This window comes from Takifugu rubripes, chromosome 19 (genome assembly GCF_901000725.2).
Source record: "Takifugu rubripes chromosome 19, fTakRub1.2, whole genome shotgun sequence".
Taxonomy (NCBI): domain Eukaryota; kingdom Metazoa; phylum Chordata; class Actinopteri; order Tetraodontiformes; family Tetraodontidae; genus Takifugu; species Takifugu rubripes.
In genome coordinates, this window is record NC_042303.1 from 13060231 (window position 1) to 13086110 (window position 25880).

Genomic DNA, 25880 nt, shown 5'->3' on the forward strand with positions numbered 1-25880 from the left:
ACTGGGATTGATTTTAGTGAAACAGTTACCAGCTCACTTCCCTTTTGAGTGCTCTATTTTGGTGTGGTGATCAATAACCAACAGTGGGAAGCACATTTGTTCTTTCATTGGGAGAAAATGTCATTACATTTACTTGAAGAATGGATTTCCATTTAAGATGTCACACACACACACACACACACACACACACACACACGCACACACACACACACACACACACACTCACATGCACAATATAGTCTATGGTCCACCAGCAGCAGCAGTGACACAATCTGATTGGATGAGAGACACCTTCTCTCTAAATCAGCCGATAAATTTTCCTAAATAGTAAGAAAAAATAGCAAAATATTAGGAAAACACCCTACAATTCTAATCACTGTGTTACTTTGGTGTGTTGTACAGTTGTACACTATTTTCACTATTTTAAGATCCATCATTTTTCAGCAGACAACTTTTAATTCCTACCAGAATGATCCAGAAAAGGAAAAAGAAGAAAACACTCTATAAATATAGCATATTTTGTCTCTTTGAAGCGAGACCTCAGAGCTCTTGGCTGACAACGTCGATGCTGAATCACATTTTTGGGAGAATCTCTCGGGTGTTCAAACCCGCTGCTATGACTCTTCCTGCTCTTCCACCTCTGGGAGAGAGTTGTGACTCTTGTAAGAGGATTTTATAGCTGAGTGAACCAGAGCAAATTCAGCTGCTCAGTTCTTCAGCAGTTGTCACATAAACCCTGAAGGGACCATGAGCCAGATTTTAAAATCATCCTCAGCCACCTTAGGAGCACTTTTGTCCCTTAGCAAGATTGATCTGAGTTGAACTTGGACAAAGTTTGAATTCAATGTTGAGAATTCACTGTTTTCCCCTCTGAGGAGAAATGCAAAAAACTGGTACCGAATCGAATGTTATCTAAGCAGCTGACGCCTCTCCTGATCTTTTCTTATATAAGTACCACACTACATTTCCAACGCTCTGACCCAGATTCCATAAATTTCATTTAGTGCGTGGTCATGAAAGGACAGCCGTTTGCATATTTGCCCAGTGAGAAAGAGTCCAGAAGGTGTTTGGAAAAACTTAAAAGTCACAGCAAAGTGTTCTGTCATCCACAAACCGACAAACTCAGTTCTGAAATGTCATTTCTTTCCACAGGATTCAGCACTTTTTTTCCCCCACAGAAAATGAGTAAACCAGATCACCACAATGCCTTTTGTGTGTCAGAGCTGCAGGTTAGCTGCCCCGAGGAAGTGACCTGAGACCGAAAAGCAGCACATAATGCGTTGGACCAAAGGGACGTGACATCCAAGAGGCTCTGGGAAAGACGCTCTGTCAATCCTTCAGCGCAGAGAGAATATTATAATCTCATAATGGAAAGCGACTTAGATCATAACCGGATTTATGGTTGCTCGGAAAGTGGATTTGGGTCAGATGTTTGCAGTGAGGCAGCCAAAAGATGACCCACGATGATGGCTAGGGAAGCCAAATATCCACTCACAGCACATGTGCTCTCCGGCCTGTTGACAGTTTTCAGTACTTTGCAAATCAAATAAAAGACCCAAAAAGTATCCCCAGCCATTATTATGCAATTCAACAGCGAGTATTTCACAGCTTTTTGTCAGAATAACATAAAACCTGTCTATTATTTGCTCTCAAATAGGGTTCGTACAAAAACTGGTTTGTCGGAAACCTGACAAATATAATTTTTTTTAATTATTAGGTAAATATTTTTTTATGACAAAAGATTTTTTCTTTGTTAAATTTGCATATCACCGTTTATTTAAGCCTATTGTCTGAATCTCTCACTGAAAATATTTAGCACATGCTGAGTTGGGATACAAAACATCCTATATGAAGTCCATCCAAACGGTCTCCCTGGATACAACAAACGCGGCCCTGGACGCATCCAGGCTCGACCACAGCGAAAGATAAACCCTTGATAAAACTGTCAATAGCCTGGAGTTGTTTACCCCAGCCTGGAAACCCTGCTATCTGGAGCGCATACAGAGAGCGCGCCGCTTCATTGAGCCGGGCTGAATGGTTCGGGAGTCTCTGCGTAAACACGCACGAAGAGCAGCTCTTGACCAAATAAAGATTCAAAGGAGGAGATAAGTAGCTGAGGAGTGAAGCAGCAGCTCTGCTGAGAATGGCTGAGATAAGGTGCGCGCAGGCACGCACGCACGCACGCACCCAACCAAGGCTGCGAGCAGTGTGTGGAGAGGAAGAGGAGGGGGGGAGGAGGAGGAACCAGAACTCTTCGTCCATTTACTTAACATCACTTCCCCACCGCCGTCAAAGCAAACAGGCTCCTGAAGCTGCGGGGGAACAGACGCGAGATCGATGAGAGTGACCGAGCCTTTGCAGAACTCTGTCAGCTGTGCGCGTCCGGCCACTTTGCGCTTGTCTCTTGCGCTCTTCCTCCTCCTGCGAGTCACCGGGAGCGCTGACTCTGTGGCGGATTTCCAGGGACATTTTAGGAAAAGTCCGCGGTGTCTTGATGGGGAGACAGCGGCTCTGAGTGCTGCTCGGATTCTTTCTCTTCGCTCTGGATGATGGTAAGTGGAAAATAGCAGTTTCCAAGTTTGACCTCGTTTCATTAACATCGGTCACGTGTCTGCGACACTTGCGGTTAAAAGTAACCGACGATGCTTTCAAATGCGCGTTAAAGTAAATTCTTTAAAAGTGTGGTTATCTTATAAAGGTTTTAAATTCTAAACGTGCACGAACAATCAATACCGTTGTGAAACTGCCTGTCAAATAATTACAGAATTTTTCCCGAATGTAAATTATTTAAAAAGCTTTAGTTGTGCAGGCCGACGCGGAATAATTGGGATGATAGTGTTTCAGTCATGCCGAAAAATGAAACGGAGAAAAAAACACTTTACCATTATTATTTTAAATTTATTTAAATGAACACGGATTGGAGGCTATTGTTGCAAAAAAAAACAACATTTTTTTTTAACAAAACGCAAAAATCCGGTCAGTTCCGACCACCATGTGTATCCAGAGCACATTCGAGATTATTAAAAGTAACAAAACCTACTTCATCAACAATAAAACAATTATTTATTTTCCTGCTGAGAAATTTAAAGTGAGTGGGGGAAGCGGAGGCCTGTTATTGAGCACCTCTTGGTGCTTGTTGAAATAATACAAGACTTTAAAATCCCTCAGAAGATTAAACCCATCACTGACACCCGCCATCAGCACCACCTCCATTTACTAAATCAGGGAAGCTTTGGAAGCATTTCTCAATGGCCAGTATTCATATTTTTTGACGATCCTTTCTTGATTCCAGAATAAAATTGTTTTGCCAAATTTGGAAGTCACAGGTGAAGACATTAATGATTTCCTTTGTTTTTGGTTTGTTGATGCTTGTTTTTTTGTGAAATGGATGTCTGGAAAGCAAAATATGTTAAAATTTGAAAGTTTGAACGATGGAAGTTTTTGATTTGAAATGTGTAGATAAGCACAGAAACACTGGAGAAATCTACAATTTCATTGTAAAATTGAAATACAGCATAACTGTTGGAGGTCATTGAACGCATCGGTATACCTACATGTCATGTTCATGACGGCGTAAAAGCAGATATATGAAGATCTGGGCAAGACCAAAACTAAGAATTGCCAAGATCGACAAAGATTCCATCAAGTCTAAGCGGAATATAAATCTTCTGCCACCTCTCAAAAGCTTTTTGTTTTATTTTTTTTTAATATAATAAACGGATGTCTTCTTGTCTCTATAAAATAAATGGACGAAATTCAAAGATGCCGGATCAGATTTCATATTTCCACATCCAGGATCTGCTCTCTGAGACAGTGGGCACTGGCTCGTGTGCATTTGATTTACAGCACTTCTTTTCTTCTCGTAATAATATTTGTGGACTCTCTCCTCTCCGTGGCACTCTCTCCCTGCCCCTCAGCCGTTTTTCTGTTGCTGGCTCCAATAAATCGTGAATAAGCACAGCAGCTCAGAAAGTCCTGAGCTGTGGAGTATCCCCCATCCTGCAGGGCCCGGAGCCCCCCTTAAGAAAACACAAATTAATTCCAAAAGCCTCTGTAGCCAAACGTTCGCGGAATGATAAATATTTTCATAGGAAGCTCCGCTCTTCCTGACTTTATCTGCAGCCATTCCATTATATTTCTTTTTGGTGAAGTCTTTTAGCTTCTGTGGGCCCTTGTCCTCCCTCTCTCTCTTTGGGAGACATTCAGCCTTGCTGACCCTCGCTGAGGTTGAATCAGACCTCTGTGAGCCTTCACTGCTATTCTCTCTCCATGACAGCGCCGCGTCGCCCTCGTTGCCCTTGTTGCACCGCGTTATTTTGCATAGATGTTTGCACAAAGTGCATCTGTCTGCAGCCGTAATCTCCCCGTCTGACATGCATTGACTGTATTCCAACATTGTCGTGCTTGTTGGATTAGTCGGACCCACAGAGAAGCTCCATGTCAACTCACCAACAAAACAAAGATCTCCCTGATTTAAATGGCTTCCACTTACCAGCCGTCACTGCTTTCCCCCTGCAAATCAAACAGTGTTGATAAGGGTTTGTGTGATATAAATACAGTGAGTGAAAACAATGCTGATAAGTCAAATGTGCAGTATGAGATGTGGGGCCGTTTATCAGTTCGGTTTCAGAAAGTGCTGCCTGTAAATAAGAACAAATCGGTCATCTGGAAGACCTCCTGTATATGCAAAACACTGAACCAACAGCAGAAGGTGGCAGCTGCTGTAGGGAGACAGTTCCATGAAAATAAAGTATTTGTCATTGTTGACAGTAGAAAGAAAGTCTTTTCTAATCCTCGGCATATTCAGTTGGTGTCAGTAACTCATGTGTGTGTGTGCGTGTGAGTGTGTGTGTGTGTGTGTGTGAGAGAGAGAGAGAAAGAGTGTTTGTGTCTGTCAGTAGACAACAGCTGTCTCTCTCTGGCTCATCTCTGGAATCGTGAAGCCACACACATTGCAGTCCTGCAGCACTGACTATATTTCTTTTCTTTTAATGCTCAATAATGACACTCCGGGTGTTTTCCATTGAAAAGGACACCTGATAATGCTCCGTCCTTCCCTGTGGGAGTATTTTCCTCTCCGATTTTGTTTCGCCTGATATTATTTTGTAGCTGTTTTCCATCGAGTGCCTTAATTTCTTTTACACATTTTTATTTTAATCCACGTTTTCAACTGTCCGTGAAGGAATCAAATCTTTTATTAACACGCTCAGGCACTTGTGCGTTAAATCTATCAGTAAAAGATGTAATTTGAACTCATCATGTCTGCACTGACTGTGATTCAGCCACTAGAAGGTACATTCTGGCCAGCTGTTGGTAACTATTAATGCTGTTGGGTGAGGGGTGCACATTTTTGTTATAATGAGTAATAAAGCAGTCTGTGTGTGTGTGTGTGTGTGTGTGCGTGTGCGCGTGTGCGCGTGTGTGCGTGTGCATGTGTGTGTGTGTGTGTACTTGTACTTGTACTTGTACTTGTACTTGCTACATAATGAGTTCCAAAATATCCATTCTTCTACCAAAGTGAGGACATTTTTGGGAAGTAGGGCAATTTTGGTGGGGGGAGGGGGAGTGGGGGGGTGAGGTTAGACATCTCTTTAAGGTTGAGGTTAGAATTGGGTTTAGGTTGGGGTTCGGGTTAGGTGGGATGGTTAGGGAGGGTATTATGTCTATGGAAGTCCCCACAATAATAGAAATACAAATGTGAGTGTGTGTGTGCGCGTGTGTGTGTGTAGTGTGTAGTGTATGGCCATCCTCCCCTCACTGGACCAGATGTTTTTTTACCTGGGAGCCAGACCACCATCTGACTGGGGTCAGCCCAGTCTTTCAACCCCACACCCACTCCTGATCTGCTGGGAGGTCCACCAGCTGTCCCTCACTCTGACCCCCGTCCTGGGGCACCGGTTCGGTGAGAGCCAGAGCCTGGGCCTTTTCTGGTAGGTGGTCCGTCTCGGATTCTGGACAGAATTGTCAGGGATATCGTCGGATTGCGTCCGCAGGGATACGCGCATGATTGAGCAGGAACTAAGGGCAGGATTAGCAAGCGTAAGTGACTGAAAATTGAATTTCGGATTAAAAGAATGTGGCGATGAAGGGAAAAAAAATAGTTCTGACATTGTTGATTTGATCACTGAGAGTCCTTCAGTTTCAGAGTCCCATCAGACTTGGCGATAGGTTCAATGCTGCTAAAGAGTAATTCCAAAGTCACGGCCAGTAACATCATTATGCAAACGAAGTGGATTTTGCTAATTGTGCCACTAAAACTGTGTAGTTATTAACTAGTTTCTCAAGCTGCCGTCTTTTCGGCTGGTGAAGTAAATAAACCGAGCCCGTGGGAAACCTGACTGTCAGCTAGCGAAGGCAAAGGTGACAGAAAGTCAGAAGCATCTTACTCGTCCGCTTTGTGTTTTATAGCTTCTCCTCAGATGTCAGAATGGTATGTGGCGTCAATGGAAACGTGACAGGTTACCGTCAGGAGTAGGACATCAAAGCGAGGGAGGGTTCTTCAGGCTCTGTGGACATGTAAACACAAATGTGGTTCTGGGGAGGCAACAGCACAAAGAAGTCATTAGAAAATCATCATAATACAGACAGATTTGGATTTAAAGTTGCGAGGATGGAGGAAAAAAGCTACAAATATTGTTTTTTATAGCAGTTTCAATGTCACCTTCCTATTATGTGTTGAGGGTTATTTTAAGGGATGTAAAGGATTCATATTCTGATTTTGAACTTCAGTCTGCGTCCAGTGTGTTTGAGGAGGGCAGCTGTTGGCAGATGGCACAGATTTTCACTTAAGAGGCAGACATTACCCCCCCCCCGGACCCACCTCCCACCCCGCCTTCGCCCCCTCAACGCAAATAGTGCGTCCTTGTTTGGGGGCCTTTCAGCGGCGGCGCAGAGAGCAGCAGCGCCTCAACCTCCCCCAACTCTTCCCCCCCTCGGGCACGTTGCCTCACTGAGCATCTCAATTGTGGGCTCCAGGTGGGCTCCCATATGTCGGGGTTAGAGAGCTGCCCGTCACCTTGTGGAGCCGCGGAGGTCAAAAGGCGCCATGCGTGTCGTATGGCATCGTAGACAGAGGTGCATATAATAGGAACAGGAAACACTCCCCAGATTGTCTGCATCCATCTTTAGTTACACTTTTTATTCTCTTTTTTGACTAAATAATGCTTAAATCTAATTCCTTTCATCCTTGGAGGTCTTGTGAATCTTACTTAAGCTATGGTTTTTAGTTTCCGATGCTGTTTGCCTGTGTTTGAGTGTCGGGGGGTCATTGGCAGATTTACAGAATGTCTAATAGAGAAAAGATCAGAGGTGCTAGCTAGGCCGGCTTAAGAGAAATACAAGATCGGAGCCGCTTTGACAGAAAAGTCAGAATTTGATACCCGTGAAAGGAGCGGCTTTCTGGCAAAGCCCAGAGACCCAGGTGAAGCTGGTGGGACCGGCCCCGTGGCCCCCGTGCCCCCCCCCCCCCCCATGGCCCTCATGGGTTTGTTTTAGCTTCAGTTTCAACCCTCGGCTCTCCACATCACTGCCGATCCGCGCTCATCTTCCCTCCGGTGTCCTGCTGTTCTCATGGCCTCGTGTGCCCTCCTCCCAGGCCTCACCCTGAACCAGGAAGTGCCTTTTCGCTATCGCACGCAGCCCATGCGTGCCCGCGTATCAGGAGGACTCCGAACAGGCGTCGCCTTCGCGTTTGATCCCCGGCAACTGCGAGGAAATGCGAAGGAAAAACAGCATTTTCCCTATTTTCCCTTTGCGCTCTGGGGTCGGAGTCGCGCTCTCAGCTTTCACAGACTGTCTGAGGCAAAGGTCAGATTCGGGTCTCTGATGGCTCCCCGACTACGATGATTGCAGAAGTCGGTTTTTCTTTCTAACTTTGGCCCTTTATAGTTCTGAGAAGCTGGTGAGAGAGAATCCATTGATCACTAAATTATTACTCCTTCTTTCACTTTAGGCTGTTTTTTTTTTTCCCAAGGGCAACTTTTCCTTTTTCCCCCCTCCTATCCTCATCATGCCCCTATAACTCATGAATGTCATCTGTCTATGTCACTTCACTGTCAGCGGGGTCAAAGGTCAGCCATTAAGTTGCTACTCAGCCAGATTGGAATGGGCCAGAGGCAGAGAGAGAGAAGAGTGCGAGAGAGGGCTGGATCACAATAGATCAGTTTTGACAAGTCACTTTGTAACGTTGCTGAGCCAAGATCACATAATTGCATGTTGCGTGGACACGGAAACATTCTGATTTGAGTATGTTTATGAAAAAATCTTGAAAACCTTCTGCGTTTTCGGGGCTTTCCTGCCACTGGAAATATCACTGATATCAACGCTGACGTTTGTTTCAAAGCGCTGATTGAAGCGGACGCGGCCTTCTCCCATAATGCCATTTGAAAATATGCATTTCCTCCTCGGCACATGGCTGCTTCTGCCAGATTCTGTGCTATCCAACGGACCGAGCCGGGCTGCCAGGTCTTGTATGATCGTTTGAGTTTTTTAAATATAGATGGACAGTGGAGACAGAATTCCACGGAACGCATACCTTCTCCACCCACCTGGATTTTCCTTCCAGGAGAAAACTTTCTTTTCCTGGGCCTAAAAATGTGCACAAGAAACAAACCTCTTCAATATGAGTTCAGGGCATGCGTCTGCTTTACTGGTGCAACTAGAGACTCGTGCGCGTGTATGTAATCGCAGGCATGTACAGAAATTCCTCAAATCCGGGCGGAACGGGGCCACGAGCGATCGAGACGCTCAGTGCGTGCAGCTCTGTTGTCACCCTCTGTGCAGGACACGTTCTGGTGTGAGATCTTATCGCCATGACATCGGACCACTTTAGTTCCTCCCTCCCAGGTTCCAGACGCTGTGATCGCCGTTTGTCTAGCAGCAGAGCGAAACAGCAGCCTGCAAAACAATGTCAACTCACAGGCTCCTGTCACTCATCATCTAACTGTCGCTAATGGCAACGCTCCGCGTGTCAACACTACACACAGCAGTCCTGCCCCCCCCCCCCCCCCCTCTTTCTTTGCATTTTCGCAGCTATTTCACTGTCTAAACTGGAGGAAATCCATTATGTTCACCTCCGCTGGCTTCACCTGCATACCTGTACCATGTTTTCAGACGGCAGCTGACGGCTCGGGAGGAACCTGACTGATCAAGCGGCGCGACAGGACGAGGGGGATCAAAGCCCTTTCTGAAGAGCCAGGTGAGCCTGTACTAGGAGGAAATTGAGATGTTCAACTGACGCGTTAACCAGTATCTGAATTCAATGAATACAAAACTAAGTCCCCTCGGAAGGTGGGAAGATGTCAATGTTTAATGGTGTCTTTCCTGACGGATCAATTTTCTCTCCCAGGAATTTCCAAGACTTCTATAGTCTTCATATTTGTTGCTGGTAAGTTTGTTGATGAATAGAAATTCCTTGTACTTTTATAATAAACTATTCTTAGCTTCAAATGATTCTGATAATAACAGATAAAGAGAGAGAAGAACTCGTCACCAGGAGCTCCTCTGATCCTCCGCCATCACCTGACGGGGAGAAGCAACATGGCCGCTTACGGACAAACTCAGTACAGCCCCGCCTTGCAGCCTCCGGGGCCGTACGCGCCATACGCTCACCACGCGCAGGGCTACAGCGTGCCATCGTACAGTGAGTGCGAGCAAATATTCATCATTTAAAACAGCGAGGACCCAGATTTGGAGAAGTGTTGTGTCCGTGTGTCAGTGTTCAGATCAGTTAGCGTGGTGGAATTTTAGGGTTCTTTATGTCTCTGACTCCAATCTGATTGTAAATCTGCCAACGACTGGCCTTAATTTGGCAGAGCAACATATTTGAGGGGTTTTTTGTTGTGTTTTCTCACTTTGTTAATGGCTTTTGGTGTTCCGCTGGCAAAAGTTACCGAAAATGTAATGACGCCTGCGGTTTTCCAAAGAAGCAGACAACGCTGAGTGAAGGCTAAGGGCCGGGGTTGTTTTTGGCTCTGACGTGTTCTCAATGTCACGTCTCCGTACGCAGACATTAAGACAGAAGACGGCCTGAGTCACTCGCCAGGACAGACCGGACTGCTCGGCTACTCAAACTTCAGCGGCACTCCTCCCAGCCAGAGCCTCTACAGCTACTCGCACACACACGGTCAGTCTCACACGCCGCACGTCCGGGCGCACACGCACTCACGCACACCTTGCGCAAGCCGGCTTTGATTTCAGCCTTGCTGGAAGGAGCATCCATCTTTTGCTTCCCTCCTTTCGTTCCTCCTCATCTCACTCTCTTTCTCTCCGCCACACCTGTTCTCCATTAGTTGCGGTCTGGACTTCTGGCGTCAAACGTCCCCCCCCCCCCCCCCCCCTCCCCTCCGCTTCCCTCCGCTCCTCTCGGGGTCAGACCCACTTTCTCCGCTCAGACCAGCGCCGCAACACCCGGACGCTCAAGTCTGTCGGAGGAAACGAGAGCACGGAGGAAGAGTGGAAGGCCGCTGCAGATGGAAGGACGGAAAATGAAAAACAATATTGGAGGAAGAATAGACAATTGAGATGTAGCTGTGTGTGTGTGTGTGTGTGTGTGTGTGTGTGTGTGTGTGTGTGTGTGTCTGTGTTTGAGAGTGTGTACATTCCTCCTTCGTCTTTACGGCCCCGAAGCAGCGTGAAATTGACCTTGAGTGTGAGAGGGGAGAGGTTAAGGTGCTTTATAATGAGTAGAGGGTGGATTTAAAGTTGCAGACTTGGTGACTTCTCTTTTATTTCCTTTCTATACGGGACCTTCCCCCCATCCATGCATATACAGGTATCATATTAGACAGAATGTCAGATTGGTGTAACTTTACGTGGAGGAAGCTTGTTACTATCAGTGGTTTTCATGTGGTCCGTGCAGCTGTTGACATTTAGCACATTCCATGTTATTGGGACTTTCTTAAATTATTTTCAGTAGTTTTTAGAGTCATGTGATTAATAAGGGAATGCTTTATTTCCATCATTTGTTTAAGTGAATACCTATAACCAGGGTATAATCAAATAAAAGCTGTTTTCAAGTAAATCTGCTACAGTTAATGATTGTAGAGGAAACATAAAGCCTGAAATGAGACTTTTTTGTCTGTGTTAGAGCACACAGAGCAAAATTTAGGCCATGATGTATTAAGATTGTAAAAGAAAGTGTTGTGCCATTATCACATTCAAATATGACGATAATGTGGTCATCTGAGGGGTTTTAATTTTTAAAATAAACATTAAATCAATCAATTCTTTCCAGAGCTCTTAGATATCATGATTATAATACACTTCCTGCAAGTTACAGCTACTTTTTTTTAAATAGAGATAGAGGAAAAAAGCAGAGATAAATAAATGTTCAGTATTCCTGTTGCAGTCCCAACCCAAACTTTATCCTCAGAGGTCCATTTATCAATAATGGTTCAATTCAATGATGCAATCAGTCCAGTTTTCCATATCAGTCCTCAGGGGTATAACTCGGACATTATAGGATGTAAATATCCAGCCATTTTTATTTTCTTTTGGGGGGGGGGGTGAAATCTGCCTTCAGTGGCTGCTCTCTTGGTAAACCAACAAAGAGATTTCCTTTTTTTTTTTGGAAAAAAAATGCTGCACAGTTTGGATTTTGAGTGACACTCTTTCCAAACAAAATGCATTTGTTTGAATAGTTCTATGCATAAATCATTAACTGCAAACTTCAAACGGTAATAAACTGCCACAGCGACCAAATGTTTGTAGGCTTTCAGAATGTTTCCACGTCATCGTGCACAACAGACACACACATGGACAGACAGGAGAAAAAAACACACCCGTCCAACGGAAACCAAATGGAGACTATGGGAGCCTTCCTATGTTTACTCCATCGGCCTCTTGTATTTTTCCTTTCGTCGCTTTGAAGACTGCTTTAATGTCCATGGAGGTTTTAATGTGGTTGTTCCATCGGGCCATTATTTCCCTGTCTGTCATGCAGAGGAGAGAGGAGAATAAAGAACCGAGAGCCGCAGAGAGCAACAGTGGGCGGATGAAGCACGCATGCATATGCAAAAGCTGCTGGTATTTCATGTCCAGTGTAGTATAGATGGTATAAAAACAGATGGTTATACTCAGGTCAGAGATTGTTCATCCGTTTTGCCTCAACTGCGGTTACCTGTTAGCAACATTAGCATCAGAATCCCAGAAGTTAATCAATGAGGCTCATTGAGGAATTGATCCTCACGTAGAAGCGCCGCAAAGTTGATTTTGAGTCTTTTTCTCCCTCTTGTAGATGTGTTTTTAGACAGCCGATGCACTTTCCCATAAAATTTGAGCAATTTAGCCTTGTGAACCAAGAAATGTAAAGGAAGCACCTGTGTGCACGAAACTGCTGAGAGAGAATCTCTTGTCCTGGAGGGAGGCTGCAGACTTTCCCACCTGTACTGTATAGTCAGTCATAAATCTCACCGGCCGCCCCCGCAGCCCCAGGCTGCCACCGGCGGAAGGAGTCAAATTTGACAGCAGATCACGTCTTCCGCGCAGACGTCTGTCGTCGATTCGTCAGTGTTGGATGTGACCTAATAAAACCTCCCACAGGTTTACTGGCATAACAGTTCTCTGTCCCTTGTATCTTTTCTCAGGTGGCGGAATTTCATCAGGAATTTTTCAGGGCACCCACGGCATCTCCAGTTCAACCCCATTTAACCCCGCCCAACAAGTGAGTAACAAGTCATTTCTTCTTTATTTTTAACTAACAAGGCAATCCAGCCCGTGTAAAACAGGTTTCTCGTGCTAACGGAAAAAGTTGTTTTGTATTTTACCTGTTAATTAATTTGATCGTGCTAATACTTTGGCAGGAGTTCTCGGCGTACTCAAGCTACAGTCAGAGTCAGTATTCGCCGTATTACAACTCACATCACTACAACAGCCCCTATTTAACCAGCAGCAACATCAGCCCGGCTGCCATCGCGGCCCCGTTAGCCTATCAGCACCCGGATCCCCACGTCATGTTGCCCAATCACAGCCCAGAGTCACACGCAGGTGAGTGGTCCATTAAAGGGGATTCTCTGTGGCACCGAGGGGCTTTGATTCAACCTGGAAATTAAATGCTAAAATGCAAAAAAGTAGCAGAATACAGGCTGATTAGGAACTCTGTGGTTGCGCGTTAGGAGAGTACCACCCACCACCCAGCCCCCCCACACCAGGTAAAGAGGAGGGTGTCCCAGCACGAAGGGGGTCAGATGGGAAGCTCAGGGGGAGAAAACGAGTGAGCGACCCCGCTCCACCCCTGGACTCCGATATAGAGGTAAACACACGCTCGCAGTTGTGAAAATGATCAGCGTTTCTGGGTAATATTTTTCTTTCTCCGCCTCGCACGCACGCACAGAAAACCTTCACGGGGTTAGCATCACATGTCTGTTTTTTTCGCCGCAGCGCGTGTTTATATGGGACCTGGATGAAACCATCATCATTTTCCACTCGCTCCTCACGGGAACTTTCTCCTCACGATTTGGCAAGGTAGGACGCCACCGCTCCCTCTTTTGTTACTCGCTCCGAGGAGCGAACGCATGGTAGCGCATCACGCCGGTTATCAGTAGGGAGCGCTTAGCAGGCTGGCATGGAACTCGCGACAAAAACCGCGTGATTGCCCCAAGCCAGCTTTGTCTCAGGTGTTTATTTGTCTAGCAGCTCGGAACCGTAGCTGTGCAGGATCTCAGGGTCTGATCCCTGAGCCGGTTCACACGCTGGCCCCTTTGCCTTTCTGCCCTCTTGTTTCTTTTCATAATGCACAGGGGTTGTTTAGCTACTCCGGCACGCCGTGGCGTGATTGACAGCCATCGGGGACCTTTACATAACAGACGCACAGCTGACAAAGGGAGGTGGGGAGGGGGACAGTGGTGCATTTCTTGGTTTTGGCTGGGGATCCGTGTTTTGAATTCTCACGGTTCCCCCCGCGGGACGACGCAAGGCTGGTGGGAGATTGAGAGCGGCATTTCTGGATACGCGTGTTTCTTTATTTTTCTCCTCCATCTCGGAGAGCAAGCCGAGGGGGGAAAAAAAGAAGACACCGGGAAAAGGGATGTCTCCAAAAGTGAGTCATGTGCCAAAAATTCCAGGCGAGCCCCCCTCCTGGCTGCTGAAACCAGCAAGGCCCTGTGGGACCGAGGCTGACATCAAAAGTCAAACACACAGAAATGAAGTGGGTGAAGAGAAAAGAGATTATTGGTCCAAAGTGTGAAGACAGCTTAGAAGCTCATCACACTCTGACGTCCCAGAATGCATTTCTTACCCTTTTACATTACAAAGTTGCCATAAATGTTTGGACCTGTACACGCACACACACACACACACACACACACACACACACACACTCACACATAGTCAAGTCATTTAAAGCTGCACATCCTAAATAAACATGTGTTTTATTGTCAAGGTTGTTTTTATTTTCATTACATAAAAGCTTCTCAAGCGTCTCAGAGGTGGGAACTCAAAGCCTTTCTTTGTTTTTGACTTCCTCCTTTTTTTGTCTCCCTCATCCTGCGTGAGTGCAGCAATCCTCGTTGCTATAGGACGGTAATTACAGATAATTATTTTAGCGATCGGACAAGCACAATCCTCTCTTAAGCCTTTAGCCGCACCCTCTTCATGCTTTCCATTCATCTCCTCTCCTCACCCGTTTTTCTCAGTCCTCGCCTTCCTTATTTTCTCCTCGCCGTCTCCACCCGTGAACTCCCGCTGCCCTCTCCCTCGTCACTCCACGTTGACAGAATGTTTTTTTCCTTCGTTGATTTGTCTCAACACTTATTTTGAAGAACATTTCCTCCTCGTCTGAGATGCACTCGTCTTACTTTCACCTTTTGCTGACACCCTCGGCTGTAACCAAGATGCTGCCATGACAACTAATCAGTTGGCTACTTTCTTTTTCAACATGAAGGAGATAGATTTGGCAAAAAAGTACATTAAACAAAGCAGCAGATAAAAAGATAAATAGTTCAGTCACAATTATGATAGCCCATTAGTTATTATGTCAAAGTATACTTATTTATGACTATTGTATTGGACGTAAGAGGAAACTTTCACCCACTTTGATAGTGATAACATTTGTGATATCAATCTCTGAATAGAATTTGAAGTGAAAAAGGTTTATGTCTTTCCAGAAGTAGGAGTTTATGACCATTTTTGGACTCAACTTAGTGGCTGGGGTTGACTTTCCCCCCCCAAAACTATCAGAAAAGTGGCCTGAGGTTTGTCTTGTAATGGTAAAATGTCATTTGGCTGTTGGGATATTTTCCTATCCACAAACATCTGCAAAAAGCAAACTATTAGATGGACGGACACGTTAGCACTTTGGCATTGAGGTCGGCTCTGTGCTGGATTTTTCTAATCAGAACTACTTAAATAGTGAAATCAGACAGTAGCGTATTAAAAACATTTGATGTAGGGCCTTCTTGAAGAGACAGTAGCGAGATAGTTCAGTTGGAAGCTGACGGGACACAAATCCAGACTCATGAAGTGAAGTGTTCCAAATCCAAGATGACTGTTGTCTCAATCACAGAGGCGCTCACTGTCCGCCTGGACAGACTGTTTCCTTATTGGTGAAGTCAGTGTTGGATCCTCCAGCAACAGCAGGCACCATTTAATCTGAACTGGGTCAAAGTGTGAGTGACAGATAGGAGTGTGTGCGTCCTTCTGAGAGAGAGAGATAAGCGTCTCCTAGACAAGCATTTGACATGTTTATTTATTATGTTTATTTACCGGGAGGTTAATGAATAAGTGACTCTGTGTGTCCATCAGGACTCCTCAAAGGCCGTGTCCCTTGGGCTGTGGATGGAGGAGATGATCTTCAACTTGGCCGACTCCAGACTCTTCTTCAATGACTTGGAGGTGAGGAGATTCACCACTTGGCCGCAACCTGAGCAACATCGGTCGGTTTTGCTTTGAAAACCCGTCTCAAACAGATGCAAAGTGTCGTTTCCACTCTAACTGGAATGTTTCCCTTCTATCTATTTCTCTCCCAAAGCTTTTTATTGCATTGAATTACAAAATTTATCTCTTGATTCTACGTTTTCACCGATTGCTCCCTAAATTCAGGGGACGTTAAAGGTTAACGTTTACCGTCTACCTTTTCAGAGCCGGGTTTGATCCTTAGGAAAGATATACTCCACATTGTTTATATCGAAGTCAGGACTCATCAGGTTGTGATTTTGGGCCACTTTATGCGAATTACCGCCCTGTTACAGTCATTTTGAGTTTCAAACTTTCAAAACATGAGCAGCAAACCTGTGAACTAGTAATCAAGTATGAATATTTTCTCTGCTGAGCAGCTCCTTATTTTTCTTTTTTTTAACTCAGTGTAAAACTTTGGTTTTGTAGAAATCATCGATCCAAGTGTACTGCATTAAGTATTAACCTTCCTCAGTTGAGAAACAATATTATTTATTATTTTCTGGAAAAATCACAGCTAAAAAGGACGTCGCTCAATGTCCTGGAAAAAAAGACAACGAAAAAACATCAAAATGGATTTCGGAGGTGCAAGCGAATGAAAAACCTTTTTTCTCTCTCTTGTCAAGAATTCCTCTGCTCTGGTATGACAAAGAAAGAGATTAGAGAGAGCTAGAGAGAGGGAGAGAACAAGTGCACTTTGTTTTAGGATTATAGGTGTGTGTCTAACCAGCCCAGAAGAAAATTAGTCACAAAGGACAAGGAAGAGTAGGGAAAGGGGGAAAGGGGGAAAGGAGCCAACTAAGCCATTTGCAAACTCAGGGCTTACCTCTTGGTTGGTCGTTGAGGTTCTACAAATCCCTGAAGGAGGCGGCCGCGGCAGGATGACAGACGCTGCTAAGCCCTGACGTACAATTATCTTGTCCCTTCCATGTCAGCAACCCTGCGTCAGTGGCTAACGGTGTAATTGCTGCTGTTTGCAGTCGAAATTAGTACGTGACTTTTTGGGTTCAAAATTCTGAAATGAGTTGAAAAGAAGAATGTTCTGCAGGCCCTGATATGGGCGGAGATGGGTTACAGCCCCTGGGAATTAAGCTATGTGGAGATGTAGAGACTATGGGATTGGGTCTCCATCTGCCTCAGAATGGCTGAAAGACAATACGCGACCCTGCCTGTCTTGGGTCACTGCATGAAAAATGCAGATTAGGCCAGTAAATTAGGAGAATACTTACTGGTGTTCCACTCTGTTAGTGCACAGACACAACATTCTTTGTTGAGGTAGAAAGCTGCCCCTTCGTATTTGGGGTTTCAGTACCCTGCTCAAGGGCACCTTGGCGGTGCCACAACTGGGTCAGACTGAGCTAAAAGCAAGTCCTACGAGTCAGCGGGGAGTTGAACCGACGATCTCCTGAGCCAAACACTTTAGCTGTGGAGTATAGAATCTCACCCACTCATTATTTAATTAAACTGGAACAAATTCGTGTTGTTGCACAATAACAGCTGGCTGCATCACACGCTGACACTTTCACCTCGTCTTTAATACCGAGTGATATCTCGAATGTAATAACTAAAATAATCTACACTGATTTATGGGTTTTGATTTTGGAGCCGTCATCCCCACAGGCTCGTCTCAGTAAGCCAGGCCTGTCTGTGCACGGGCCGCGCTCTGAAACAGATCCCCTCACACATCCGCTCTCTTTTCCATTTCCCAGGAATGCGACCAGGTTCACATCGATGACGTGGCGTCAGACGACAACGGACAGGATCTGAGGTAACGCGGCACTCGCTCCCCGAGTCACTGACAAACCCACAGCCCGTTCTGCTGAACCAGACTTGCCCTCGGTAGGGGGCGGCGACGTGAACGGCGAGGGGGGGTGGAGAGGGTGTTCGCGTCTGTGTGAATACATGCAAGCAAGTGCTTGTCTCCTGAACTTCCTCGCTCATATAATATGTCACCGGATTAACCAACGCTTTCAGTTCTCATCAAAAATATCTCTTTATCGGTCCCCCTGTCTCCCTCCGTCCAGACGTTTTATTGCATAAACTTGTTGAAGCACTTTAGGATATTTTCGGGAGTAATTTGAGAAAGAGACAGACAGCAGCAGAATACTGTTTTATTGCACTTGGCGTTGCTGTTGTCTAATATGCTTTTTATATTCATTCCTACTAGAAGATTTATGCATGGTTAGAAAAGTATACCCTTTTTTTTTTTTTTTTTCTATTCTGAAGCACAATCACATCGACATGAGGAAGACCTCACTGTGTAGACGCTGTGGTCCTCTTCCCTTAGCTTGAGATCCATGCGGAATATTCCTCATTTCTTTGGGCCTCTTTGGAATTCTCGCCAGAAAAGAAAACCTTATTGGAGATGTGTCGGTCAGCATATGAGCAGGAATGTTCCATGAGCGGCAAAGGCAACTGGAATAAACAACGTTGCTGAAAGAATTCCCCCAGTCTTTAACTTTGATTTCTAACGAGTGTTTTCCGGTTATTGTCATCCCACAGCACTTACAATTTCGGGTCGGATGGTTTTCAGGGTCCGGCGGGAGCCGGCTCCCTGTGCCTGAGCTCTGGGGTCCACGGAGGGGTTGACTGGATGAGAAAACTGGCTTTCAGATATCGAAGAGTTAAGGAGATCTACAACACATATAAGAATAATGTTGGGGGTAAGGTCATGTTTCCCTACATGTTTTTGAGTAACATAAACATTTAATAATGGTTGAATGTGGTTTGAATATAATGAGAAAGCCAAAAGTGGGCGGGGCTTGTCACATATAGGCCTGTTCCATCTCGTGATTGTCCGGTTATGTCAGAATCTTCAAGTTTTAGGCTGTTTTTATATAAGTTTAGACACATTCTTGGGTGATATTTGCGGTCCGGCAGGGTCACATATGCCATTCAAAGTTGGGGGGGTTGTGGTTGGAAAATTATTTAGGTATGCTGCCTCTCAAAGCGCATGCATGTTCCATAAGGTTTCCACAAAATATTAATCACAGCAATTACATTCCAGTAGTATTAATGAAGTGTTGGCCAATGTGTTTGCTTGCTGCTCGACCGCCAGCTTTACTGAGGCGCGTCTTCACCACAATGGACAAATTATTATGAGTAAACAGCCAGAACTATGCACACTGCAGGGATAGTTCAAGCCCTGCAGCAACAGTGACTCAGAGCAATTATGATCTATTATGAAGGCTGGTGAAAACAGTGATGCTACCGCTTCTATGGCTTCGCTACTAATTATAGTTTCTGTCAAATGGGACAATTATCAGTCGTCGCAGTATTTAATGACTTTGTACAGACACGGGGGGAATTTGCGGCGCGGCCGGTGCACAGCGGCGGACAGCTGTCATTGTTGGATTAAGCTGACGCTTCGCTCTGCCGAGCAGGTTTGCTGGGCAGCCCGAAGCGAGAGGAGTGGCTTCAGCTGAGGAGGGAGATGGAGGTTCTCACCGACCTGTGGCTGACGCAGGCGCTCAAAGCCCTGGCGCTCATCAACTCCAGGTTGGTCACCAGTGCAGGGACGGGCTATTTGCTGGTAGCTCCCAGATTTGGGAGCAGTAATAACACATCCGTGCTGTCCCGTTCCAGACCGAACTGCGTGAATGTGCTGGTCACCACCACCCAGCTCATCCCAGCCCTCTCCAAAGTCTTACTGTATGGGCTTGGTTCAGCTTTCCCCATAGAGAACATATACAGTGCAACCAAGACAGGTGGGGACATCGGAGGAAATTCTGTTTAGGACTTAAAACCGCTGCTTTCCTTTTTAGTTGTTTTAAGAGTGCTTTTTTTCCTTCATGTGTTTTTAATCCCTGACCTGCTCCTCTTAAAAGGCAAAGAGAGCTGTTTTGAACGCATCTCGCAGCGGTTTGGTAGGAGAGCGGTGTACGTGGTGATCGGGGACGGAGCTGAGGAAGAGGCCGTTGCCAAGAAGGTACAGCTCTATCTGTCCTTTGTTAGACGGCTGAAAAATGTACCCCAACTAATCATTTAACCCCTCCTCCCCCCCAACGCTCTGTGCTCCTGCAGCTCCTTTTGTCTCGCTCCATGTGGGTGGAGAGGAATCCACAGCAGTTTATGATCACACATTTGGTGTTTTTTTTCGTTGCAGAAACTGTGTAAAAACAGTCCAGGCTGGCATGTTTTTCCATGTCTATTTTGTCACATACATCTCTGCGACAACGCAGTCAGTTGTAAACGGAAATCATTGATGAAGTCTATTCTCGTCTCTCTGCTCTCAGAAGAACATGCCATTCTGGAGGGTGTCCTGTCGTGCCGATCTGGAAGCCCTGAGTCATGCACTGGAGCTGGATTACCTCTAGAGGGCAACAGCAGACAACTCCAAAATAAAAAAAAGAAAGAAAAGCCTTCCTGAACTCCTGAGTGCAGCTACACAGCCTGATTCAGAGTCAGTATTGTTCTTCAAAGGTTTTGGCAGAAGGCATTTGTACTTTACAAGCACCTGAGTGGAGAGCGTCGCAGGGATGCTGGAAGAACTGCAAGGATGTGATGTGTGGAAGGAGGAACACGATGACACATAAACAAGAAGCCACATGTGCTGGACTGAAATGGAAGACCAAAGAAAATCATGGGGCAAAAACTTTATAAATAACCCCGAAGAATGATGGGGGGAAAAAAAAGTTTCCTTTTTTTCTTCATGCCTTTTATTTCATCTCTTTACATACAAAAGTCATGCACTGAATGCAGTTTTGCATCCTGTCTTTTGAGCATATTGAGTGTGAACGAACAAATGGAGAGCTCAGATTTTTTTTAAAGCTTTGCTTTCGTGTTTTTTTTTGGGGGGGGGGGGGTTGTAGTTTGCATCAAAAATATCCTCTGCTCTTATTTTCCACTTGTTTTGCTTCTATAATGACTATAAACATCTGGTAATATTCTAATAGGTCAGAGTATTATAATAATAAAAAAAAGTCTTATTCTCTTTTACCATTAAAATGTGAGCTATTTATTATTGTGTAATTCACAACAATATGGTGTTAACAGTTTGGGGATTTGGGGTTTTAAAAAAATGTATTCTTCCATTCATTGAATGAAAAAAAACTGAAGAAAAGATGCTGTATGATTGGCCTGTTCTCAAATCCCTTTTGATTCCCGCTTGTATATGTTGTCACTTTTCAATCCCTCCTTTTCTGACCTTGGTAACTCCCCGGTAACCTGTTTGTAATATAAATGAAGTGGTATGGTTGTGCATGTGCCCATTACACTGCCTGTCAGCTTTGCTATGATTTGTATATAATGCTATATTGTTTTGACAGACAGTTAAAATAGATTAATAAAAAAAATATATAAGTTAATGACAATGTTGCAAAGGTGCTTCGTGTTTCATTTCAGAAAACGCGTCTGGGATTTAAAGGAAAAGAAACCAGTGGGCAGAATAGAGAAAGGTGATGAAAGTGCGCCCTCTTCTGGGAGGACCGAGAAAAGAAATAGATGAAATCTAAGAACATGCTTTATTTTGAAACATTTTATTCAATTTAACCCCTATTTCATCATTTACTATTATACAGATAATGCATTTGCATTTTATTGTTCCAAGCATCAATTAATCAAATTATATTTAAATGATTACTTATTTGAGTAGTAGAGTGTGATGCAAATAAGCAGCTTTAGGTATAACAGGGCCATATTAGTAGTTAAATAAATTTTGCAGTGCCAGGTGCAATTTTACTGATCCTGATCCAGTTAATAGTCTGACCACTGGGTGACAAAAGGTGCTGCTAACATGACGCTTGATATGGGACACATGACTCTGGACAACATCACCAGGCATCAGTTTCCCCTCAACTACATTCAGACCAGTTTGAGGCAAATTCACAATTTACAATGGTTTTAATCAAGCAAAATGCCAAAAAATAGCTTCAAGTTTCAAGGATTTTCAAGTAAAATACAGATATCCACATAAACAGGAACATAAATAATTTGATAAATACAGATTTACATTCATCTTTAAATCAAAAATGGAAATAAAATGACGCAGGATGTCTGCAGCAGTGCGAAGGTTGAAGAGCTACTTTAACACAAATGTGCCCCCCCCCACACACACACACATACACATACACACACAAAGATAAAGGCCATGGAAACAGGCCTTAACCCTTGTTGACAAAGACCATCTTAAAACCACTGATGGTGGAATTAATGTTTGCCAGCGATAGGCTGGCCTGCAGCATCTTTGTTCCTGTCATTCTGGGGAGGAAAGTGATCCTCTGTTGTGCTCTCCCACCTGGCAGCACCATCATCCTGCAGGAAGAGGGGAGACGAGTTAAATGCAGCAGTCTTGCTGCAGTCAAACACTTTCACTTATTCCAGGTGAGCCTCCTATTGTTTTTATGAAATGTTGACAACCAATGTGCACCATTCAAGGAATTTTATGAGTCACAAGGGCGTGTACAAACAACGCAAACCAAAGACGTCCAACAATTATATAATGCACCGGACAACGGCACACCCAGCCTTCATTAATCCTGCTGATATTTGTGATGTTCTCAAGCGGAACATTCGTTGTATTCTTAAACAAAGAGTTAGATTCATACCTGTAATGAACTCTGCCTTGGATCAGCCCGGCCCCAGCTACTGTCAGGATTCCACTCACAGGGTGAGAAAAATGGTTTGAGAAGGTCACCGTGGCCGTCTGCTCTCTGTTGAGGATGACTGAGTCTTCAACCTAAAAAGGGGAATGTGTCAAGTTTTTTTTCCATATATCATCCCTTAAAAACAAGTAATTGGTGCTTCGGAAATGGTTGCTATAGTCGGTAACTGTGGCCATGGCATTAGATCGGTGACCTGCAGTTAATGGATGCTGCAGCAACAATGTATGAATGTAAGGAAACGCCGATAAACGCCACCTGGTGGCCAACGTTGGACCTCAAAAAGAAATCTAATCAACTCCTGAGCTCACAAATAATTAGTTAAGGAGTAGCTCAGCGTATTTACCTGTATGGTGAGCTGAGAGGTGGTGATATTGAACTCTTCTGAGGCCAGGACCCGCTCCTGGGTGGCCATGTCCTCCAGGACCACAGCGAGGTTGATCAGGTCGTCTCCCACCACGTCCTCATATTGAGCTGGAAAGATTTGCTGCTTAATAACTTTGGCTGCAGAGAGAGAGAGAGGGGGGGGGGGGGGGCACACATTAAACACCTTTGTTGCATTTTCAGAAGCAGATATGTGAAGTCTGGGCGTAAACTTACATTCCATCGGTGACATTTCTATGATGCCGTGGGTTTCCCAGAAGGTTTCACTGGGGCTGTGGTTGTACTCCTTCGCCTGGGCATTGAGGTGCACCTTCATCATTTTAGCAACTTTCTGCTTGTTGACCGCGTTCACGGTGAAACGGATGGGCTCCCCGGCAACCGGAGCTTTATCCAAGGTCAGGAAGACTGCGATCCCACTGGACGAGCCTGCGGAGTGAAAATAAAGGTAATTGGCACCTCGGATGATGTGATGTGGCTTTCAACATGAGGTGTGACTTATGCTGGAATTTCAGATTACCTCTCCGTAACGTAGAGTCGTCCGACACCACAGAGCTTCTTGTAAGGGATGAGGTTGGACCTGAGTGAAAACACAAGATCAGAAAAGCCTTAATGACTGTATTTTAGCACATGACTGAAGGGGTTTACTGTTTTTCGGCTCATACTTGTGATGTATTTGTAGTCTCTGGTGATGTTCTGGTGTCTGGGATAACCAACAGCTTTGGTGCAGATGAAGGCTCCGACCCGCTCCGTGTCTTTACTGTGGCTCACCACCCGGCCCTTGCTCACCACGATGGAGTGAACGTCAGCGTTCACCGCCGCGTATACAAAGGGGATGTCAAAAAACAGGTCCGTGCGGCGGTCCTTGATGGCTCGGACCGGAGCCGGGCCGCAGCAGAAGACCCCTGCAATGAAACGGGGATGAAAGAAAAAAAGGGAGGGAGGGGTTGCAGTTAAGTTTAACATTCAGAGACAAGATATTTTAGAACCAGATGGGCAGGATGAGTCGCGCACCTCCACTCCTCTCCTGGGGGGTCGGGTCCAGGACCTGCCAGCCATTCATTTCGGGTCCCAGGTCGTTACGTTCCATCCAGCACTCTACCCACACATGGAAGTTCCTGTGATAGATAGTGGGGGTTAGAAAGGGGCCTAAGATGTGAAATTCCTACCAGGCAACCCAGTTTAAGTCAGAGCTGCTATACCAAATGCTGTCCTTGCTGTGGTTCAGCTTCTTGCCGGTCTCAGAGTAGTACTCCTCAATCACCAGGTTGCCGTTGGTGTCGTGAGCTGAGTTGAAGTTGGTGACGACGCGGCAAGGAATTCCAAGAACTCTCATGACTGCAGGACACAATCGCAGCGTAAGGACATTGGGTTGTGGAAAACGCCAGACGTCAAGCTCCAAGTCAGCACATATCTTATGATGTCGCCCAGTATAGCCCGACTTTTAAAATCACCTGTGCACATGACAGCTGCATACACCCAACACTGTCCATATTTGACAGGGCTGTAGTTGGACTGGGCCCACTTTTTCAAGATGTCCGCGCTCCCGGACCATGTGGAAGGATGGACTCCCTCTTTGAAGTCATTTGACCAGTTCCCCTTCAGGACTCCATGGTCGTCTTCGCAGTTGATCTTTAAACAATAGAAAAAGTCAGTTCCCGAAGCATGCTGGGACATCACAAGCGTTCCAACAGTGACAGCTTAAAAGCTATTCATTAAATGTTCTTATGATGACAGTGTGTCTCTGCAGTAGGTGTGTGTTATATTCTGGATCACGCCATAACATGTTATTATAATAGGAACTGTTTATGTGGTCTGACTGGTTTTTTCAGCAGCGATTTATTCCAAAAGTTGATCTGCACTCACCATGGCCGACACCACCCGGCTCAGGTAGACAGGGTTGTTCCGGTTGGCGTAGTCCCTCCTTGGGTTCTTCTTGTGTTGAGGGCTGACATGGAGCAGATTCAAGCAGGCCTCCAGAACACCAGGCTCAAACTTTACAGAGCAGGAAAACCACAGAAAATGATTCAGTTGCGAGGCTGAACTGCTTTAGAACGCTTCCCCCGCGACAATCGAAAAAAAACAACCAGTTGTGACATTCTTACCTGATCAAACGACCATGGCCGGGACACAAGGTTGAGCGCTGTCCCCATAAACAGCAGCCCAGAGTCGTTCTGGATGTACTCTTCCCTCTGGTCCTCGAACGGAATATACACTGTATCCTCTGCAAGAAATAACAAGAAACTCAGAACAGACGTGTTCTATATGCATTCATTACCAAGGGGATGGGTCGGAGGCTCACCGGGACACCAGGGATTGCAGAGAAGGATGAATTTCCCGCTCAGGCATCTCCTCCACTTGCCCTGTTTGGACGCAAACAGCTCGAACCTGTAGCCCCCCACCGAGGCCGAGGCTGGAGAGGAGATGAACACAGAGGGTCTGCGTAGATCCAGGCCCTCCAGTTCGAGGTAGGCCTGCCAGCGGCGGGAGGACACCCTCTTGGAATAGGCGACTGGCATTACCATGTAGTTCCGTCCTGGAATGAGGAACGACAATGAGGCAAAGGAAAATCCAGGCGCCACCAGCTTGCAAGCATGAGAATCTGCGGGTACCTTGCGAGAGTTTGATTCTCAGAGTGTCGGTCTTGGGGTTGAAGGGGCGACCTTCCACCTGCAGAGTGACCCTGAACGGGGCTCCTCTTCGCACCACCAAAGCCGCGGTGCTGCCGAAGCCCTCGGTCCTGTGCCTCTGGAGGTTTTCTGATTTTTCCAGGCTATCATGTCGTATGTTCAGCTCTGCAAATACAAAAAAAGAGAATGAATGTAAAAAAAAAAACCGAATATCCAGCAGACGAGACATCGAGTTTCAATCTAAAGTTCGGATCTCACCTTCCATTTGTGTCTCTCGTATCTCGTTTTGTGCTACTGAATGATAACTATCAACCTCCATTGCGATATAAAGCTTTGCCCCACCCTCGCAGAGGGAAAGTGAACAGGTTCTTCTTAGTAGTTG

At 45.4% G+C, this 25880-nt stretch overlaps 2 protein-coding genes across 3 annotated transcripts in view; one reads left to right on the forward strand and one right to left on the reverse strand.

Moving 5' to 3' along the window:
- The first annotated feature begins 2225 nt into the window (after positions 1-2225).
- On the forward strand, positions 2226-21194 carry eya2 (EYA transcriptional coactivator and phosphatase 2). Its single transcript, XM_003973482.3, has 16 exons — positions 2226-2552; positions 9112-9196; positions 9347-9385; positions 9466-9640; positions 10007-10123; positions 12585-12661; positions 12801-12984; positions 13113-13249; positions 13378-13461; positions 15739-15828; positions 17598-17656; positions 18391-18551; positions 19272-19386; positions 19474-19595; positions 19716-19816; positions 20124-21194. The coding sequence occupies exons 4-16, from the start codon at positions 9538-9540 to the stop codon at positions 20202-20204; spliced, it is 1431 nt and encodes a 476-aa protein (XP_003973531.1). The 5' UTR covers positions 2226-2552; positions 9112-9196; positions 9347-9385; positions 9466-9537; the 3' UTR covers positions 20205-21194.
- Positions 21195-21336: 142 nt separating this feature from the next.
- tgm5l (transglutaminase 5, like) overlaps positions 21337-25880 on the reverse strand; it is a 4589-nt gene continuing 45 nt past the window's right edge. Inside the window, exons 1-14 of one of the 2 annotated variants that reach the window (XM_003973481.3) lie at positions 25757-25880; positions 25481-25663; positions 25171-25404; positions 24974-25092; positions 24735-24863; positions 24323-24500; positions 24071-24206; positions 23883-23986; positions 23534-23773; positions 23389-23448; positions 23088-23297; positions 22834-22991; positions 22434-22564; positions 21337-22140 (exon numbers count right to left, since the gene is read on the reverse strand). The exon at positions 25757-25880 is cut by the window's right edge and continues 45 nt beyond it. In XM_003973481.3, coding sequence (XP_003973530.2) covers positions 21990-22140; positions 22434-22564; positions 22834-22991; positions 23088-23297; positions 23389-23448; positions 23534-23773; positions 23883-23986; positions 24071-24206; positions 24323-24500; positions 24735-24863; positions 24974-25092; positions 25171-25404; positions 25481-25663; positions 25757-25817 — 2094 coding nt within the window. In that variant the 5' untranslated portion in view covers positions 25818-25880 and the 3' untranslated portion in view covers positions 21337-21989. The other variant, XM_011614115.2, reaches the window with a different exon arrangement.

Bases quoted from the DNA above. Each gene is read 5' to 3' on its own strand.
- eya2 (XM_003973482.3), top strand. From the start codon at position 9,538: ATGGCCGCTTACGGACAAACTCAGTACAGCCCCGCCTTGCAGCCTCCG. The intron at 12,985-13,112 runs GTGAGTGGTCCA...GTTGCGCGTTAG, and splicing joins CAGCCCAGAGTCACACGCAG to GAGAGTACCACCCACCACCC. The intron at 19,387-19,473 runs GTTGGTCACCAG...GTCCCGTTCCAG, and splicing joins CTGGCGCTCATCAACTCCAG to ACCGAACTGCGTGAATGTGC.